General features: G+C 33.2%; 1 protein-coding gene across 5 annotated transcripts in view; it reads left to right on the top strand.

The window, feature by feature from the left end:
• The window catches only part of LOC125052079 (rho guanine nucleotide exchange factor 17), an 89219-nt gene that overhangs the window by 11629 nt on the left and 54874 nt on the right, over window positions 1-22716 (top strand). For 4 of the 5 annotated variants that reach the window (XM_047652747.1, XM_047652749.1, XM_047652750.1 and 1 more), the window contains exons 2-3: window positions 12937-13048; window positions 13984-16000. In XM_047652747.1, coding sequence (XP_047508703.1) covers window positions 12984-13048; window positions 13984-16000 — 2082 coding nt within the window. In that variant the 5' untranslated portion in view covers window positions 12937-12983. Of the gene's footprint in view, window positions 1-12936; window positions 13056-13983; window positions 16001-22716 lie in introns of all 5 variants that reach the window. The other variant, XM_047652752.1, reaches the window with a different exon arrangement.

Consider the following 22716-nt stretch of genomic DNA (forward strand, 5'->3'; position numbering starts at 1 on the left):
TGAATAAATAAAAGATCGCCCTCATAAATTTGACAAAATAAATGAGTTTATTGACCAATAGATCTATATCAATATACATGCGGATTATTAGTTCGTGAATTCTATTTCATTGTATTTTAAATTAGACTTTCTGTTTTATTGCTTTTTATACAAGTACCATAAATCGTTCGTAATATATTTTTAGGACTGTAAAATGGGAAACAGTTTGAACTTTTAAACGACAAAATTTATTCACTAAAAAATTTCGCCGGGAATCGAAGTATGTTCGATATAAAGGTAAATCATAAACTCTTACCAACCACATAAATAAAATAAAATATGTAATTAAATTATATATTAATATCTTTTAAGGAATTGACAATTGAGTTTGTTATGGAAGAGCTGGGAACCCTGACACAGGTATTTCTTACTTAAAAGGGTTCCCAAATCTTACACATTGTAATGAATAAAAATGTATATAATATATATATACATATAATATATAACTTAAAAAAAAACAATATAATTTAATGTCGAATCCCACTTTTTCGTCGCTTATGTACGTTTATTCACGTTCCATAATTAAATACATTTAGCCTAAATTGAAAAAGAGAACGAAGCAAAATTATACTAAAAGAAGTTTTGATTAATATCTTTGAGATAGGTGCTAAGCAATTATACCAAAAAAACGGCATTTGTCAAACGTCAAAAAATCTTTAACTTTAATATCCTCACATTAAAGTTAATGTGCTGTTAGATACGTGATCATTTTTCAATTTAATTTTTTTTAAACGTTAATGGATATGTTCACAAGCTTAGCCATTTGTTATTCGTAAACTAGTTGAGTCCTGCGTCGTTGTTTAACCTTATGCTACATACCTGTTTTGTTCTTATGATATTATTGATTAGTTTATGTTCGTTTCGACTGAATGTTTGATATACTCTAATAGTTTTAAGAAACTTCAAACAGTGAGACAAAACAAAAATAAAGTAGATTCTAAATCTACCACAATATAGATATGAACAAGATAATGGAACAAAAGATAATATATTTAACTGTAATTTAAAATATCTTTAAGTCAATATCGTGTACGTATCATTACAAATTCCAAAGGTTTTCTTACTAAATATCTTACCAAATTCTGTCTTGCTTGACGAGGCTTCGTTCATTATTTTCTTGCAAGTGAGATTTACAACACCTGGAAGAAAAGAGGAATTGGTATCAAAAACAAAATCAGTCTGATATGGGTTCTAGTATTCCCTATCTTCTTGTATGGAGTATAAACGTGGACTATCTTGGCTCGGGAACGGCAAAGAATTGATGCCTTTGAGTGGTGATGGAGACAAATGCTAAGAATATCTTGCGAAGCGCACCAATAGCGATCCAACTCCGCATATGGACCTGTCTATCTACCGTATGCTGACAGCGAATTATATCATATATCGGCTATACAATACGCAGAGGCGATGAAACTTCACCAACCAGATGGACCGATCAAGTGAAAGACTCATCTTCCTCAAAACTATGCACTATAAGAGAGGCGCTGGACAGAAACCTGTGGAGACAGATTGTCCGCTCTAGATGCTTCCTTGCAGACCACGACGCTTACACGTGAGCTATTGACTGAAGGGAGTGGTCCACCAATTGGAGTGGAACCAATTTACATATGGTTCTTACATTTTACTGGCGCGGAAAACAACAAAATCTACAAATTGATTCGAATATAATGCGTTGTATTCAATCGATTGGGACTGGAACGATTCTCTTTGTAGAACCGAATTCAAAGATTAAAGTCGTAAATACACTATATAACAAATAGAAGTAGTGTTAATACAACGCTGCGTTATCTCATGGGCACCGAAAATAGCTTATAATATTTTTTCCTTAGTAAGGAAAATATGTAGTTTATACTTAGTAACAAATAGAAAGAGCAGTGTTGGCCTAGTGGCTACAGCGTGCTATTCATCCCTGAGGTCGTAGGTCCTAACTGTGCACCAATGGTCTGCCTCTGTCTCAAATCTGTCTATTACACACTCGTTCAAAGTAAAACGTCGTAATCAAACCGCCTTTGACCCAAAAAGGCGACGGCGAATGTCAGGCACAGAAGGCTTGCCTGTAATAAAAAAACAATGATAAGGTAGGCGAAATAGGTTATAATGTATAACAAATGGTTTTTTAGTGAATGACAACACGTTGTTCAAGAAGAACAATTGCAGAAACAATTTTCTACACCACGGGACAATGTACGTATATTTATTTATTTTCATATAAATTTTAGCACGAATGCGTGAACAAAAGAAATGTATAGGATCAGCGAACGAATGGGACCGCTTTAAAAACGTAAAATAATATAGATAAACGCCACATTTATTTAAAAAAATATATATTTATTTCCACAGTGTGTCTTCATCTTTAGCTTAGACATGTGGACCGCCCCCGTAGTATACAAAAAATCGTAAATTATTCTAATAATATTCAAATTGAATACTTAATGAAGCCATTGACATAATTATTGACAAATAATACATAGTTATATCCTGTTATCGCGTGTTGTGGCAATAATATTGAAACTTTCGCGAAACGTGAAATAAAAGTCGTAAAAATTATCTCAAATAGGTAATTCATATTACAATAAAATCAGAAAGTTCTATAAATTTAATAGGGTTTTAAGATAAGGCTGTCTTTTTTATGTTATTAATAAAATATTGCATGAATTCAGGGTTATAGGTTGCCATGATATTACACCTTCTAAATAGGGTTGCCAAAAGAAGTTATTTAAATTTAATGTAATTTTTTATTTTTTTTTTATTTACAAATTTTCACTAGACTAGAAGTTTTTCAACTATAAAACTCAACATTTTAAGGTCTGAGCCTCGGATTTTTGTATCTGTTTCGTGATCATTTATATTTCTTAATAAGCAAGTGGATGATCAGCGGGTGTTAAGTACGCACATGTTTCCTTTGGTGCGTAGTCGGGTGTCAAACCTACGAGTTCAAAGTGGAATATCACAGAGCTCTCTTTGCAAGAGCCGATTATCCAACTTTTAAAAGAAAATCATAACTACTAGATTCACGTGTATTTGTTTACTTATAAACCTGGGATGACAGTCGCACTCTGATGCCACTAGGCCAACTTTGCTCCAGTTTTAAAACTAGTTTTCGCAAATAATTTAAAAGTTATTAATATGTATTGTTACTAACTATGTATAAATACTATAAATCACTTATTTGCAAGAAAGAGGCACTAAATATATCAATGTAAAATCCATGGATCGATCTATTATAAAAATCCGCACAATCAGCCATATAAAATCAGTCATATTAATTTTCTTTAAGTAAGATAATAATAAAATCAACACATGGCATAATAATAAGTTAAGCTATTTATACTTAATTGTTGCCAAACTTATGGTCCAAATACTCGCCGATTCTTGTAATACATGAAAAATGATACAAAACATAGGCCTGCATCTATAGCTTAGGTAAATAAAATCATCACCCAGAAACCCTATAGATTAGTACCTACAGACCAGTGTTTCCCAACCTTTTTTGTGCCATGCCACCTTAGCTTTTGTAAAATTCTTATGCCTCCGCCCCTACATACAGAATTTTTAATATAAAAAAGTGGAATAGTTCAGAAACTTAAATGATAGGTTTTAGAAAGAAATTACTAAGAACTTGTTACCGAAACACCGTAAGTCCATTTTCAAAACATTTAATAAAATTAAAATTATTTTAATAAATATTCGAATAGCCCCCCATATCGATTAAATTGCCCCACGTTACCAAACACTGGTATAGACTAAAACTTACTACTTACCTAAATTGCATTTATACATAATATAAAACAATGATCAACACCATAGTATCTTTCATGTAGTTAATCATATTTAATTATATATATGAAAAATATAATAATGCTTCATTGTTATGTTTTTCTATAATCTGTGTGACCAGCCCTTTATTTATGAGTGTATCTGTATGTAAATTTTCAAAACATAATAAAATTAAAATTATTTTAATAAATATTCGAATAGCCATCAATCAAATTGCCCCACGTTGGCAAACACTGGTATAGACTAAAACTTACTACTTACTTAAATTGCATATATACAATATAAATATATAAAAAATGATCAACACCATAGTATCTTTCATGTAGTTAATCATAATTAATTATGTAAAAAATTTAATGCTTCATTGTTATATTTTTCTATAATCTGTGTGACCTTATCCTTATCTGTCTCTACGAAAATCGGTCTAGTCGTTTACATTTACAATTTGTAACTGTAAAACTATATTATTTTGACCGGCACGTATGACGAACACCTACACAAATGTTTCTTTCATAATTTAAAGGTCAAGTACATGTAAGTTCGTTTAACTCTGAAATAAATTAGACCAATTAAAACTTAAAGTCCATGGGTATACGTTTAAAAATCATTTGGCATTTCACACATTTCGCTTCGATTTGACAGTTCTTATGGCTCTTGTAATAAGGTCTAAAGATGTGTACGATTACAAACATTAATTACACATCGGACTGAGATAAAAATAATAAATCTTCGCGAATGCTTAGAAAACTATTAGGCTACTGGTGTATTTGAGAAATGACGGGTTAAATGTCAGTCAAAAGATCCTTATTGATTTTTTGCTGTTCAGATCTACCTATAGATATCACATTTTTTTAATAATTAAACAACTCGTTTTTTAGTGTAAGGTCGCCATATTTTGTGTCTATGTAACTTTTAAACTATTAATATTTAACTATACTTAAAAATAACTTAGATCTATTTAAACAAATGTATGGGAACGTAAGTTTATTTTTAGCGACCCCATGCTTAACCTACTTACTCGATTTGTAAATATATATAATAAGAGGGGATAATAATGAAATAATAATAATAAATTAGGGTAGGTTACACACTACAAATAGAGGGTACACACTAAAGTAATTTACGTATTGTTAGACTTTTAGGTAAGGTTAAAATAATTAAGGTTTCTTTAATATAAAAAATAGCTTCAGGAAATAGGCGTTTGGATTTCTAGACTTAATGTACTTGCCGTATAGGCCGAATTTATGATTCAATATCTAATTGGGTTTGGTAGAATAAAGCCTTCTCATCAAATCGAAGGTTTTGGGTAATGACGATTATTTATCAGTCGCACTTATAAAGAGTGAGCGGAACGCGTCTTTTGTTTTACACTCTTGATTTCAGAAAGTAAGTAATGTTTACTTACTTTAAAATCATACTTGACTTTGAGTCAGAAAAGTGTTTTCCTCATTGCGGGGTCACAGCTGACAGGACTTAAAACACATAAAGGGTCTCCGAAAATGATAACTGTATTCTTGTTTTTCTGTTATTTAACCCAAGATAGTCGATAATATAAACGTTTTAAACAACTGATGTATAGTAGTTTAATCTAGTTCCTATTTCTACGTATTATCTGTCTTTACTTATATCATATCATATTACACATTGAACTTTATCCTTTCTAGATTGGTTTATCTTGTAACATTGTTAAAACTTAAAAGATATTTTCTTTACTTATTGCATATAGCAACATTACATTATGGTCAACGGGGAAGAAGTGTTTTATGGCAAGATGTACATTCGAGAGCGCGAACTATGACTCGTATGTCAAAATCCAATACGTTTTTACGAAAGTCACACGCCAAGCGCCGTTTTCACAGGCGTTTTCATTGTTTTTTTAATTTTTTTATTTGGAATAAATAAAAAAATTAAATGTATACTAACTTATTTTTTATTTTTTTGTATTTAGTAACAGGCTTCTGAAATACAGTTCTTGTTTTACTAGAGCCTGGGATACATGTTATTGTAATTAAAGCAATTATTATAGGGATTACATATAAACATTTTTCGGCGATTGATTCAAATTCCTTTTGAAAAAGTCTGCGTTAAAATGAGCAGTTTTAAACGGTTTAAGCGTTGTTGTGTATAACAGTGCTAATGTGATATAACGAAAGTGTCTTCTTACAAGTCCCTCGATCTCTACACTAAATGTGTAATTTTGTAATGCAAAATTGTAACTAATTTTAGCATTTAAATGTGGATAAATGCATTAAAATAAGTGCTCGAAAGCACCGATCTAACTTTAATTAGTTATTGGGTCAGATAAGGCTTTAGTGTAAGGCTAAGAACTAACACTTAATATCTTACTAATTTAGTTGTCTTCAATTCCGCGTTTCTGTTTCCAAGAGAACAAAGTCGCGCACATAGTATGAACGTATATTTGTCATATGTCGAAACATTAGGTGTCGTTTTTATTGATCTATACTGAAAAAACAAACTAGGCGATAGCCTCATATATATTTTAACAGTTAACCCGTAGCCAATGCGGTCAGGGACTGGATTTGTTTATCAACAAATTGATTGATAGGTTTCCGGATATTTTTCAGTTTCATAACTTTCGATTTATTTTAAACGATAAAGCTTTACAGGCAGTGTATAATAATGAATTGGTTTCAAGGCGTCGCTCATACAACCAGTAATGACCATATGTTAAAAAATGTGCCATAATGTTAATGATACAACACTGCATAATTTTGGTTATTATGTACAAATTGATGAAACTGTTTATATGAGGGGCAAACAAGTCTATGGAATAGGGATAAAAGGCAGCTATTCCAGTCCATGAAGAAGTCCTGTTAGTGAGTGCGTTGCTGGACTTTAAGGGAAAAGTATAGTATTTTATTGAATAGTTTGAGGTCGTAGAGGATATGCTTATTGTTAGTTTAAGTTACCGACACTGATTACCAACATTAAAAAAAAAACCTGTTATAAAGATTTGTTTTTGTGTAGCGCAGTTGTAAATCGCTCAGTTTATATAAAATGTTAAAATCAGAGGATTCGTTATTGAGTAGGAAAAATATTAATAAAACATACGAAAATAAAAATACCAGTTCATATGAATGATTATCGAAGACCCCAATAAATAAATAAAACCTAATTCTAAAAGTAAATATAACAAATGTATTGAAATGATAAATTACTTTTGTGCTTCAGCTTCGAATATTTTAACGCCTCATACAAATTTTTAAATCAACAAATCAAATGACGCATCGTCAGTTTTGCAAAGTAGATTATCAATCTTGTCAATACATATGACTCTAAAATTAACATCATATCTTGATGTTAGAAATGTCTATGTTATTAGTAGATATAGTACATATGTTCTTTACAGATATATGTACATTTAGTTTACATTTTTTTTTAGTTTTTAGTTTAATAAAACCTCCGTCAAAATTGGTGCAGTTTTTGCGTTGTGTTTAAGCATTTATCATCTTCTCAATTTCATCATCATTTATCATCAGCAGGCATCGTATTATTAAATTATACAGGTTAAAAATTTTCATAATGCTTACTTTTTCAGAAATTAAACATATCTGCACCATATGAAATACATTCCAAATTAAAAAAAAAATTACTTCCTAAAATTTATTACTTAAATAAAAGAATACACTTCACTAAATGCCTTCAGTCAACACTATTTTTCAAAAATCATTTTGAATCTCGAATTCAGATTATAAGACTATCGACGATTCCTGTAACACACACAGTCCCAGGATACTCTTTCTTTCTCATGACTTTGAAATTCTTAAAAGTGTCGTACTTTATAAAATATATCGTACATATTTAAAAGAAAGTGGTCAGTTAAAAGCCGGTGAACTTGAGAAATGATAAGTAGTCATAATGATAAAAACCGAGACTAGTTCGTGATTAAGTGGCATTTCAAACCGTTTTAATTGTTGAGTAATTAATCTAAGGTTTTAATCGGTTCTATCCAACATCGTTTTACGGAAGAAAATTGAGATTATGTTTTCATTAAGTTGGCTTGGGTTAGAAATCTGATATAAAATAGTCAGTGAAGCAAATCCTAAATATTTTTTTTTTATATTTGTTATTCTTTCAGTACTCATCTTTAGAGTCTAATTTCTATCACAGTGCCTTTTTTGCTGCCTTGTACTTAATGTTTTATGTAATAAATGTAGAGTAAACACTAATTCTGCGCAAAGTCACGGGCATTAGATAGTAAAACGTTAAGATATTGCTCAGTGGGCGTAGTGTAGGTTGGCTATGCAAAAAGCTCGTTAATCTTGGATTGTCGTAATTTTTAAGACAATAAAACATGAATGTACTAAGTGGAACATCAAATTGAACCTGTTTTATGACAAATGATTTTCTATGAAAGAGTGACTCAACGACCAACACGCTGCTTTAGAATAGTAAAGTGTAATACGACTCACTATTAAAGCTGAGCTTTTATTCTAACAATAACTCCTACCTTCTGTAGAAAATCGCTAAATATATAGAGCATATAATATGAAACTTTATAAAATAAATAGATGCATGTTACATTTCAACCAGTGGATCTATATTTTTTACAATATTTAAATCAGACTCGTTTCACTCTTTCATTCATTCGTCATTCAATCATACTGCACTGTTCAATCATGCTGTCTGTGGTCTTTTCCTGTTAAATTGTGTTAACACTGAAAAGCGACATGAGTACTTTAGTTAAAAGGGTGATTATACTAATTTAGTTTTAATAAATAAAAAGTCAATATTTTAAGTGAAGAGAAACAAGAATCTTCCTTTCACTCGTGAGAGATTTTGTAAATTTACCTTTTTTAATTAGTTACGGGCGTGTCTATAAGACAAGTGCCATCGTAAATATCATAGTTATAACTTTTTCCAATACTGAGTTAGTACTTGTCATTAAAAGTCATTAGTCTTGCAACTACTCTGTAAAGAAACAATTTTTTAAAGTCTTTATAAGTCTAGGATATTCAGGGCCTTGATATTCCACATGAGGATTCAATTGCTGGACTGCAATTATAACAGAAAATATTATTATCATTCGTAACAAAATCTGGTTGTGACAAAATTGATCTAACTATATGATACTTACTGTATTCACTGTGCCCAATATATCAGAGGATGAACCGGAACCTTATTCCTTACAACGCATATGAGGCGGAGAACTAATTACGCTGCGAAAACGGTTAGCCACGAGGACCTCAAACGCCACATCTAAAACCACTACATCTATATCAGGTAATAAAAGCCCACTCACCGAACGTCACTATCAAAGTTTTAAATAGAAATCACTCCTCGGAACTTGGTTATATAGATAACGTATTCTTTTACGAGGCGATGCATTTAATTTACGTTTATCTTTCAATTTATAACCTAATTCCTGGGACATTATGTGTTTATGGGTGACATTCGCTGTGTGGAACCGTGCCAGATGTGCTTTTCTTCGTATTATCAGCTTTATTAGGTTTTTGCACACCTATCGTTATTTTAAAACTATGACATCATAGTCTATTATAAGTGCCGATCAGTTTTAGTGGATATTGTTAATTCAATTAAGAAGTGATTACAACAACAGTGAAACAATTTTATGAAAAAGTTCGTCATTAAAATATTAATTATGTAGCTTATAATATAATTGTAGTATTTCTAAATTAGAACTAATTAAATTTAAAACAGATATTGGTATATTATTACAAATTAAATATTAAATACGATTTTATCTAACAAATTCTTAATTGTATGTCTATTTAAGGTAAGGTAAGTATTTCATTTATACCAATAAGTGTAGCTTAAGGCCTCGTTTAGCTAAAAAAGGTGATAAAAAATTAAATAGGTTTAATGTAATAAATCGTTCACATTGATGTTGTGGTTTGTGGCACACGAATGACTGCACTTCAAGGTTAGACCTACGTATTACCTGATCTATGATATTAATTATATTAGATTATCTTAATCCTTTATATACAGTAAAGTTGTGTTTTATGAACGTCCATTGAAATGTGATTTATTTACCAAAACCTTATATAATAAACTGGATGACATGGCTGATGTGAAGAGTCTCAAAGTGTCGAGTTTAATAATGCATAAATCCGTGTTTATTTTCGATTATAGGTTTTATTAGAACGTTTAGCACGCCCGTTACTAATTAAGTAATCTTAAACACAGAAATCTCTCACGAGTGAAAGGAAGATTCTAGTAACTCTTTTTAAATCCAAAAGTTAATATATTTGTTTATTAAGATAAATTAATTAACGTAATGTCCAACATAAGTGTCATCTTTTTATTATAAACCTTGTAATGAAGTTATTAATTGATTCGATATCAAGTAAGATGGCGCCTCAGTATCTTATTTTATTTTGCAGCAATATTTATATAATGTCACATAAAATGCCTAAAGAGTTAATCTGAAGCTTTGGAGATAAGATTTAAATTACTGCGGAAGCTTAAGACCAAATACGTCTTTAATTAATGCATTTCTGAAATATCCGGATTCTGAATCACTAATTTATGAAGGGTACATTTTAATAGAATATCTTTACTTTACGCTAGTGGTTAACCAAGTCCTGAGTTCGATTCCGGCGAAACTTTGGTTCATGTAGACTGATCGCCTACTTGCCCTTAATTTTTGTTAAGAAGACGTGTTGACTGGAAAGTTTCTCAATTTTTCCACTAGTTTTTTTCCACGATTTCAGCTTGTGGAAAAATCCATACTTTGGATGCATACTCCAAGTACTTAATATTTTATATCTTAAATTTTGTGTAATACTAAATAATTGCTTTTTATTTAAAAGCTGAAAGTTGGGTTATATGAGTTGTACTCATATAACCCAACGAAAACGACAGTCGATGTTCCTATTGATCTTGCCATTATTTCTTGTCTATATTGATATCAATTATTATATAGGTTTACCTAATTCATCAACTTTAAACATTAAAATTAAAACAAAGGTGTAGATAAAAGAACGAAACAAACCATTTAATTCTTCTTTTTAATATTACTTTAGTATTCGTAGGTTATGTACCACTAGTGACATCTACCAGCAGTCTGTAGAACTTGAATGAAAGTAATTCTAAATTTCGCCCGCCCATAAGCGTATACGAATCTGCCCTACACTTACAAATATATTTCTGCTAATTCTGCAACATAGATGTCGCTAGCAGTCTTGATACAATATTTATTGATATATTTTAACATTAAATGAACATTGAATTAGCCAATAATTTTTTCAGTGTATTGAACATAATATTATCTTACAATCTTTTGGCTGTCTCATAAATGTATTTTACGATAATTTGGCTTAAACGTAATGCGCCGTATTTAATAAATATGTACCTGTACAATATTTTGACTCATGTCTTAAAAAGCAATAATACTTGTTGCAAAACATAACTATACTTAAAATAAATATTTTTAAAATAAATTTAATTTGCCCAAAAAATACAGCAAACTTAAATTTCTAACGTGACAATATAACTCAATGAAAAAGTGTAAAAATGTAAATCTTAAGGCCGATTTACATTATCTTAGTGTTTAGGAGAGTGCTTTAGTACAACTTGAAAGGCAAGTTCTTTAGCGTAGAGTTTACTAAAGCAAGTAGCGTTTACATGTTTCAACTAAAGTACTATCCTAAAGCACTCTCCTAAACACTAATGATAATGTAAATCGGCCTTTAGTGGCAATTTAAACTTTATAATACACCGTTGTAACCTTTTCACATGGATAAGTGGGAAGAACAAAGGAATTGCAGAATATGACACAGAATTAAAATGTTCATTATGTTTCTTTAAAAGAATGTCGTTTATGCGATGTAAACTTTATTTTCACATTAAATTTGGATATCATTTTATTAGACGTCGGCATTGTTTCAAAGATCAAAGTAAACGAGATAATGCGTGTAATTGCAAAACCTCTTTGTGAAATTTTCTGTGGTTTTGAACTTTTGTACGAACGTTTTTTTCATTATTATGAAACGACTTTTATCATTAATTTATTTGCAGGTTAATAGTTTTTTTAGTTTAACGATTTAAAGTAGACTAGTAATAATAATTATCCAGTGGCGATACAACCCTAAATGGGTGTCTTGGCTTTAGATCTACATCTGATTTTTGATAATTTTATTTTATAGACAAATGCTCAGCCTTCTCAGCCTGACAATCTATTGCAATAGGTTACTATATACTATAACGCGATTTTATAGTATATAGATACTACATATTGACTATAATAATGGTGGTTAATAATGGTGGTTAATAATGGTGAACGATAGCTGGATATAAAAAAATCCTGATATTTACTTTATGTGTTTTAGTTAGTGGTCAAAGCCATTGAGTCGATATTCTTATAAACCTACGTATAAGATACCTTAAGGGCCATATGATATTGAATATTTATATCTAATAATAGGAAATGTGAATATGTCTGTTGTCGATAGTTTGCTTTCAATGATCTGTAGAAATATGATAATGATATAATATAATGTATTGAATATGATCTTTTTTATAAAAAGACTTTTTACATTCGGATCTTTTTGACAATAACTAACAATAGTTAAGTTTAATTTTAATAAAGTTTTTAACGTAAACCTGGCCATCAGCTAGAATATATTCAAATCGTTTGAGAAAGCTAATTTAATAATTTTGTGATTTTCGGACAACGATAAATTGTGTCAAGTTGTGTCGAATATAAAATTAAATGAGGTCACTGATGTCTTTGTTGACCCAATTTCAATTCGTATCTGTTTATATATCCACAATTAATGTTCATTTGAAATGAATTAATCTGACGTGATATAAATGGTTTTAACATTTATAACAATGCTTTGAACGGACGCACGTCTGTATATATTATGTTTGACTTGATGTTTAAATATTTCTCGCTTTATTACATTTTTATATGCCACACTATATTTACAATGAAAGTAAATGTATTTCGAAGTATACAGAAGATACAAATGGTACCCCAAATTTATTTTCACACTTATAAATCGTAATGAAATAACGAAGTTAAAAAATATTTGTTTTCAAAATTGAATGTGTCTTTTGTATTTGATGTTTTTTTCTGTTGATTTTTATCAATCAAGCATCTATCAACATCAGCACAATGCATTGTTTCAGGACTGCCAGTAGGAGCACGCAGCATGCGCGGTGTCACGTGATCACAAATGGCGACGGACGCGCGCGCGCGCTCCCCGCAAGATGGCGTCAGAAGGAGACGCGACTTCAACAGGTTCCCTGTATATAAGTTTTTATTTTGTTTTTCTAGTCATAAAATCTATCTTCTGTGTGACAATTAAACCTAAAAATGGTTGAATTGTAGCACGCTATTTTCCGATAAATGAAGTTGGCTTTACGGAAGAGATACGGCAATTATTCAGATTTCTCTAGATTCAATTAGATTTTTTTGTTTCATCTTTTATATTATTATTAGGTTGTACTGTAAATTTTCAAATTGTTTCAGTGTTCATTACTTTTTAGTTTCTATATTAATTGACTGATTAATTGCCACTATTTGAATTTTCTTTAATGATGAAAAAGGAATGAGTCTAGCATCTAAACGAGAGAGACAACAAAAATATTTATAAAATTTTTAAAATATGTTTGAATCACTGCTTAAACGAATAAATAAGACATGAGTCAGTGCATTAAGAATACATACTTACTGCAATCTAAATTATATTTCACGTGTAGGCAGAACGGAGGTGTACTCTCCAATGTCTGCACTTGGTCTTTAAATAATTTGTGTTATCTTATATATATCGTTTCATTAGATAATAAATGTAGTTTTTGCCCTTTGCAACGAAATAGTATGAAATGTAAACATTGGAGGAGATCAACCTGTTGCCAAATCGCCAAGTCAACTATTTATACTCAATGTCTTCCGTCTGTTTGTCTGCCACCTGCCGCTTCAAAGCTCACTCTGTGTTGGTGTCATAGTTTAATAGTCTTATTAGATATTATTTAATAGTTATAGGTAAATAGAAAACATATATGCGAATAATATTCTAATAAAACTAAATCATAGTGGGTCGTGGGGAATCCTCCCGGAATTCAGCAACAAGTCGCAGAAAAGTTCGTCCACACTCCACTCTAAATCCGTCACACTCGCCGTTCGACCGCTCGGCGGGTTGCACGTTCCCGCTAAATATATCTGCGTCTGCGCAGGTCGCCGTATGTGACGCTGGGCGCGGTGCGCTACACGGTTCGCCGCGCTCCCCCGCCGCGTGCCTGCCCCTGCCGCTGCTGCTCCGAGGAGGCGGTGGCGGCGTGCCTCGGCCGCTCCAAGCCGGACCGCCGCACGCTGGAGCGTTTCCAGCGGCGCCTGGGCCGCGCCACGCGCGACGAGCGGCCCTCGCGCCAACAGCGCTTAAAGGACTTCACAGAGCGGCTTCTTCCCCGAGCCCACGCCGCGCCTGCTCCACCTCCGCCGCCACCGCCGCCGCCGCCTCCACACACCGCTCCCATCTTGCCGCCGGTCCCTCCGCCACGATCACGCCACCGACATAGTCCATCTCGTGGCGTCTCCGTTGATCGTTGTGATGACTTTGACGCCGATAAAATTACCCTGATACGAGTCGAACCTCGTTCAATTATTGGATCCTATGCACAAAAAACTATTCCTTACCGCAGTGCATCTTTCTCCCAAGGTGATTTTGTGCAGGACAAGTATTATCGTGGTAAACAACCGTCTATTTTTGATTTTGGTAAACGCGTTCTGAACAACACGTCTGAAAGTGCTTTGCGTCGTGATTGTTCCGCGAGTGTTACAGAGGAAAATGCGACTGAAGGTGGGTCCGTCGCATCGGTGGATTCTGCGGTAGGTTCGGATGAAGGACTCCTTGCGCATGCGCTGCCGGTTGCGCGATCTCCGCCTCCAGATGCTTTACATAAACAATTAGGTGCTCGTTCATTGACACATCCGTTACCGCGCCGCGTACCGCCAGTACGCGAAGAGGATTCGACCGATGCTGGTGGAAGTTTACCTGCGTTGATGCCCCCGCGTGTTTTGCACGAATTACGTGAGGAAAGTGACGGTTCGCAGGCAGATAGTGCGCAGGCGCATAGTGAAGGAACCTCACCCTTAGAACCGTCTCAACCATTTGCATTCCCGCCTCTTCCCGCTCCTCCTTCAAATTCGTGTGCTAATGTAGACTGTGAATGTGCTAATATTCAGACTCGTAAGGAATCAACGGGTGAATTGGACAGTTCTATTCCTATTCCTATCCCTGTGTATGAGTGCATAGTGAAACAGTGGTCTAAGGATACTCAGCCAGATGAAGCATTTCGTTCTGATGCGGCGTCAGACGGGTCTTTAGATCGAGATAAAGAAGATGAAACTATAACGAGTGAGCAAGTGGAGCATTTATTAGCTGCCGTGCAAAACCCGTGTACGCCAGCACCAATTGGTGCTCGAGAAAGACGGAGACCTCTAGACAAAACCAAAAGAAGAAAAGGAATTTACATTACGACAGCTAGTGACGACGGTGGTGATGACCCACCTCCACCTGTAAATGGATGTAATCGAGAAAGCAGTGATGCTTCCTTACAAGACATGAGATTATCAGCAGAAACTAGAACCTCGTCTTTATTGGGTGACAAATCAGACGATTCATTTACGAACGGCCCTCCGAGCCCAAGTGATTCCACGATGCCGATGTGGCCAAAAACAGACGAAACGCTTAGAGCAAGACGAGCAAGATTTTCTCAGCAAAGTTCAGACGAGAAAGAGGATGAAGTTTATAGAAGTGTAGCTCGTCGAAAGTATGGTGTTACATCTAGGGGTGACTCTCCCTCTGAAGCAGAAAGCGATACGTGCTCTCGTGACCGTACAGCTTCACCGTCCCCATACAGCCCATCTGATACATCTGACGTGGAAGCAAAGAGACAGCAATTTACACGCCCGTTTGGAAGAAATTTAACTCCAACATGTAGATCAGTGGAGGTTGGCCGAAGAAGCTTCTCAGATACCGTTCCCAGTCGGAAAATAAGTGCTGGTGCCGCACCTACATCAGATTCACGGCCACGTGGTCATACCCATGTGAGAGCAACTTCTTCCCCTTCAAAATTAGTGGGAGTCAAACCAGGCACAGACTTGTTGGCGGAGCTCTTGCGTGGCAGTTCCGAAGCACTATCTAATGCATCAGCCTTTGACAACGTGATATTGACTCTACACCAGCATAACGTAAGTACTTTGAGTTTTCATTTTAAAATAAGTATGCGTGATATATTTCTTTTATATAAGTGATAAACTACACAAAGAAATTATTTTTTTATGAATTTCATGTCTAACACAAATAGTTACTTAAATGGAGTTGTATTGATGCCAAATTTACGCGGATGTAAGTAGATTATTTCGCACGTCATTGCGTTTCGTTTAGAGCGAATAATTTTGGTTACGGCTCTTCTTAATCCACGATCAGATTCAGGGTCGGGTATTCGAGTTCTCGTACGTCTGGTCAATGCCACGTGCCGTGGCCTGTGACTCACGCAACAGCTGTTCCAAAAAAAACAATAAAAATCTTAAGGACAATATCACACTGGATTTCATTGGTTATGAAAATTCTTGGAATTTTACTAATTAGCTTACGGTTTCGTGTTTGCTATTTTTAGTAGTCATTGAAATGTTTGAGTGAAACATTAAGGTTACTTTGATTTATTGAAAATTTTATTCAATAATTCCATATACGTTAACAGCTGTTTTCCTTGTATGTAAGTTTATATCTAGATAGTATAAAGTTACATGAATAATAGTATGATACCCATTTAGGCTTGAATTTATATATATTAAGCTTTATACAGCAGTAAAATAACAAAAAATAGATCAACATAGAAAATTTCTGAGAAATTATTCTCGGTTCAAATTAAACCTTATTTAGCGCATTGTATAAAACTAAGCTTGTAAGCTTTTATTCTTCGGATGCACAGTGGAATACGCCCAAAAGCCCAATTTCCATAAATATTCTTAAGTCTAAATCTAGTCTAGAGCGCTGTTTCACTTGTTAAAATTCGGCATAAAATGAGAGTTTAATTTACGTTTTGGAATACAGACCCTTGTAACATATTTATAATAGTCTGTATGAATGTAAAATTTACTAGTGAAATTGTAAATAATAACTGAATGAAATCATGTCAAATATGCATTTTTTTATATAAAAAACCTTTTAAGTGGCCTTTGCATACGATTTATAAAAACGTTAATAAGCTGCTAAGGTCACTAATTGAGTGTGACCTTGTAAATTAGGCCAACGTATTAACCTAGTTTTAAAAACATTACTACAATTTAAGCATGTTTACAATGTTCTATATCATTTTACAAGTCAGTTTAATCGTTCATATAATATATCGTTAATTCTCCCTATATTTTTTAGAAGATACAATCTCAAAGGTTGGGCGTAAATATTTAAAACTTGGATGGCCACAACTCATATAATAATTTATACCTTAATATGTCCTGTAGGCATTAAAAAAAATATATCGTCAGATACTTAAATTAATAATAATTCCCAAATCCACCACAATTAGAACTATATTAAACATTAAATAAATAGATCTCTCTCTTATCTAATTCACAATATCTCGGCTTCAGTGACATTTCTAATTATTTTAATGGCGCCAAAATTAAAAAGGAAGATGGCCGCGATGCCGGCGGTTTGGCGCGAATTCGAACGATGAATTTTTATCGACCACTAACAAAAATAAACATTTGCAAATTATTATTAAACTTCCAAAATACTTCTAAAATAATTTTATAACAATGTTTGTTTTAAATCTTTCTGTAAGTTGTTGAAACCTATTTTAAAAAGTAGATTTGGGTATTTCAAACTTAATGAAGCGCTGGCTGGTTATGACTAACATATTTTATTAAATACAATAGATTTATATACAATTAAATACTATTCAAATATACATGATGTTCTCTATGTAACATTGAGAAAAAGATTTAGATGAATAGGTATGTTTTGTCAAGGTTACGTAAAATTTAAATAGAACTTCTTCAAGGAATATAAACGCGAGTTTATTACATTATTTATAATTCACATAACTTAGCGAAAGTTTTTCCCTGACTGCGATTGCGGAAAAGTACTAAAACATGCTGTTTGATTTAAGACGTCAAAAGAAGTGTGATTAATTATTATTTATAATGGGAACGATGACCATTACAGATCAATTATGAATTACCATAACTTTATTGTTTATGGTCGAATATTTTTATTTCACTTACAAATTCGTGGTTTAAAATTCGAATCGTTATCGAAGTCTGCTTTAACCTATATATAGTAGATTTGTATTGATATGAAATCGGTAGTCGGCACGCTTTAGTTTGGTCGGCGTCTACTTGTGACGTAACCTAGAAACAAACTTAGACGAACGAGCACGGTACATCGCCACTGACCTATTTCCTCGATGACTCATTACAAGTACTGCATTTTGGTTATAAGTCAATTATATTGATTTTTACCTTTAAAACGACAACACAATCTTGATTGTGATTATTTTTATAGCTTCTTTAACAATTTTTTTTAGTAAAACACGAGTGAAACGTTGGAAAAAACGAGAAAGAAATATATTTTTCATGATTAATTTTATAAACAAATCGTAATAATATTATAAATTTAATTGCGATCATTAATCCCGAAATCGTTCTAAATTGTAGTTGAAGATGATCAATCGCGTTGGCTGCTTTGTCTGGGCAAGGCCAACACTCCAGTAGAGACACGAGACTCCGCACTTTCCGTTTTGATAAAAAAATGTTATTATTAACTCATTAGAAAAAACGTTGACACGTAAAATAAATGAGTGTAATTTGCAGCCTATTAATTGCCTCCTCCTCTTACAATCCAAATCACTTTCCCTCGAATGTGAACCTAAGGCCCTTGATCTAAAAGCGTTGAATAAGTGTAACCAATCGACCTACGGAAGCGTTTTTCACAAAAAATATACCTTTTATTTAATCATGCTGCTGGAGAACGAATAAATAATATGTTACTTGTAAGGAAAAAATAAATAAATTAACCTGACATGACAAAAACCAGAAAGTACAGACAAAAAGCTCAATTAAAGACAAAGTACAAGAAGTGAAGCGAGAATAAATTTAATTTAAAGTATTTACACACCTTAAATGGCGTATTATTCAATGCGCAGAATTGCAACCTTTGCTTTTTGCAAGATTTTTGAGGAATTTGCATAAATGATAAGCCGGTTTGAACAACACCTTGATAAAGTGAAATTACAAAAACATTGAATGAACAATGATTGAATATGATTTTTTATTCGAAAAATCAATTTGATTTTGCAGGATTTTTTTTTGTTTTTAACGATAAAGACAGACATACGTACAATATATTCATGTTTTCTTCGCACGATAGGTTTTTATATTTAATTTAACCTATTTCTCGATATTTAAATTTCGGTTTACATTTTTACAACAAGTCATAAATGTCGTAGGTGTGAACTGTATTTAATAGTTATATTCTGGTAAATATTTTATTCAACATTTAATGTACTATGAAATGTTTCCGTAGCTCAGTTGATTCGAATTCTCACCGTTATTGAAAAACGGCTCTTATTACAGCAATTACAATTTTTATATTTAACTAGCAGACCGGCCAAGCGTTGCTGTGGCCAAGGTTTTAGTTGTATTACATAGTAGTAACCTATTCAATTGAAACGGTAGGAGAACCATCTGTTAGAATTGTGACTATCAAATAATAAACAAATATTTTGCAATAAAATAATATTGCGGGTATAAATTGAGATGTAAGCTATCCTATCTTTTAAGTTGGATCAAACTACACACCGTTTGCAAATTTGATTGATATCGGTTCGGTAGTTTAGGAGTCCATAGCGGACAAACAACGTGACACGTAATTTATAGATTAAGATTTTTTACAGAACTATTCTGACAAAAATTCCGTACTCACTTAAATAATCAGATACTAACTTAGACATCAGTTACTGCCGCGATAGATTTTATCTGGGGCTCCTGATGCTGTTATAAATATGACGCTAAACAATGCGGGTTTTATTAGAACATGGAGTAATGGGGCAGGAGGCTTACCTGATGTTAAGTGATACCGCCGCCCATGGACACTCTCAATGCCGGAGGGCTCGCGAGTGCGTTGCCGTCCTTTTTTTTTATAGAACAGGAACGGGCAGGAGGCTCACCTGATGTTAAGTGATACCGCCGCCCATGGACACTCTCAATGCCTCAGGGCTCGCGAGTGCGTTGTAGTAAGTATTGGTACGCTCTTTTGGACCCTAAGTAAATCAGCAGTCTAAGTAACAGGTACTAAAAAATGTATACCTTTTGTGCTGCATAGCCAGATAATAAAGCCGCAGTGCCTATCATTGTCACCCAAAGTAAACCTCTGGCCCGTCGCCAAACTGTCCGCTAAAAGACGCTTTGTTTAGATTTGCATAAGCTGTACTACCCACATTTTCTTTGCACGCCACAAATAGTATCTATAGATCTTACTGTTACTAATACTGTAACTTAACAAAGTTTTAAACTAAACCTCTTAAATCACGAATTAGGACTTCGAAGGGAACTAAGGCTATTGAGATTTGACGCGTGAGCTTGGTATTGACTTAGAATTAAATTTTTTAACAATTAAAACGGTAATTTCCCCAGAGATAAATATAGAAGTATATTGTATCGCGAAGTACGATTACTATAAAAATTTATTCTAACATTGTTATTAAAATAATAATTATTATTTATCTGAACCAAAATTCATTAAATCATATTTAATAATAATAATTTGTTCTAATTAGACAACACAGATCCATTTCAGTTAGTAAGTACAACTAAGACTAATTTTGGTACCAACATCAACAACAAATAAAAATTAATAAACAGCCTATGCGTAGTGTACAGTTGTTAGTAATTCACAAAAATATTTAAGAAGTCTTTGAACACTGGCAGATAATTGTCTATCTGATTCAACGTCGTCGATTTTCATTAAGAAACCAAATCAACATTTATAAATATCGTCATAAGGTTTAAAACTAGAAACCTGTATACACTTAAATTTCACGACAGTAAAAACATGGTCGTAAAAGTCTTGACGAAAAATATCATAAACTTATCTACGAAAATCGCTTAAATATGTCTATTGATAGATTGAAATGCTGAATTATTTATAGCATTCAAATATGGGCTGTAATATATGGAATGTGGGTGGGTGACACGTGAATGGCACACAACGGTGATTTCAAGAAAAATACTGAATTGTAGTACTCAGTTTTAAGTATTTATACTGTTTCTAAACGGCTCTACAAAAATTTAATGAAATTGTACACAATTCTTTTCGTACAACAAATTACGTGTGATTGAATGTCATAAAAATCTTAAATATGATTTGAAGATAGTAGAAGTGCAAGTATCTCCTGGTTTTTGCGTATGTGTGCAATGGTGTAAATCAAAGCAGTAAAAGGCTTACAAGGCTTAAGGCAGTAATTCTACCAAAAAAAATAAAAAAAATGTGTGCGTGTACTAGGTGTACACACGTAAGAAGTGATACTTCTTTATGACCTTATTTTTCGAAAAATTATCTACTATATGCAACTTTACAGAAATTGGTTAAATAAAGTTAAATTAGATAAAGTTTAACAAAAGGCTTTTATTATCATAGACATGAATACAAATACAATTATTTCATTTTAACTTATTACTGTACTACTATGTAGTAGGTACTAAGATTATTACAGAATTTCATTAATTGTAATATGTAGAATTATTAGTATTACTATCATTGTTATCGTTATTATATATTTTTGTTTCTAATGGCTTCGAATCTCTTCGGATCAACCGTGGTAGGGACAAGAAAATGATGGCGCGTAACCGAAAAATGTGACGCGTAACGAAAAAATGTTACACTAATTTTTTTCCCAACCCCGATAAAGAAGTTTCACTTCAATAAATCAATGCGTCTTCTACCTTTTTAAGCCTGGGTCTCGAGACTTCTGTATCTGTTTCATGATCATTTGTCAATCTAATAGGCAACCAGGTGATCAGCCTCCTGTGTCTGTCACACGTCGTCGACCTTTTAGGTCTAAAGCAAGCCGGTTTCCTCACGATGTTTACCTTCACCCTTTGAGCGAATCTTAAATGCACACATAGACAGAAAGTTCAGTGGTGCACAGCCGGAGATTCAACCTACGACCTCAGGGATGAGAGTCACACGCTGAAGCCACTAAGCAAACACGGTCCTAATTCGACCAAAGGCCTTTTTAAAATTAGACACATTCAAAACGCTTTGTATAACGTTTTTGATACACGGTAGTCGCACTTAACGCTAAGTTTCGACTCATCTGAGCGTAAGCAGATACGTTTGAACAAGGAACAGACCTTAGTTAAATCATCATCTTCCTATTCTTCTACATGTATAAGTTACCACACTTATGTTTTTAAATTATTAGAGATACTTTCATACTTTTTAGAAAACTGCCCGGTAAGTTTTTCTACTAAATCTAACTGCAGAGCGCATACTTCCGGTTAACTTTTGGCACTTCGGCGCGTTAGTAAATAAACCGTAGCAACGTAGCCAACTCATTATAGCTGTGATATTTTTAAAAAGGCACATTTGGTGTGAGATCTTGCCAAAAGTAAAAGCTGTTAGAGCAATATTAATACTAGCGAGCCAAATGTCTAAAATGAGAATAATTAATACGTTGACGCCTGAGTTGGACGGGAGTAAACAAAAAATAAATTGCAAATCAAGAAAATATGTTTCTACGAAGAGTTGGTGACAAGCTATAAAGGAAGGTAAATATGATGAGCATTTAGAGATATCTAACCATAATCGTTACGCGGTACGGTGTCTTGTTAAACAAAAAAGGTCGCTAAATTGTGAACATTGAAACTGTCTCCAAACAAATAACCTCACAATCAATCTT

Source organism: Pieris napi, chromosome 8 (assembly GCF_905475465.1).
Source record: "Pieris napi chromosome 8, ilPieNapi1.2, whole genome shotgun sequence".
Classification (NCBI taxonomy): domain Eukaryota; kingdom Metazoa; phylum Arthropoda; class Insecta; order Lepidoptera; family Pieridae; genus Pieris; species Pieris napi.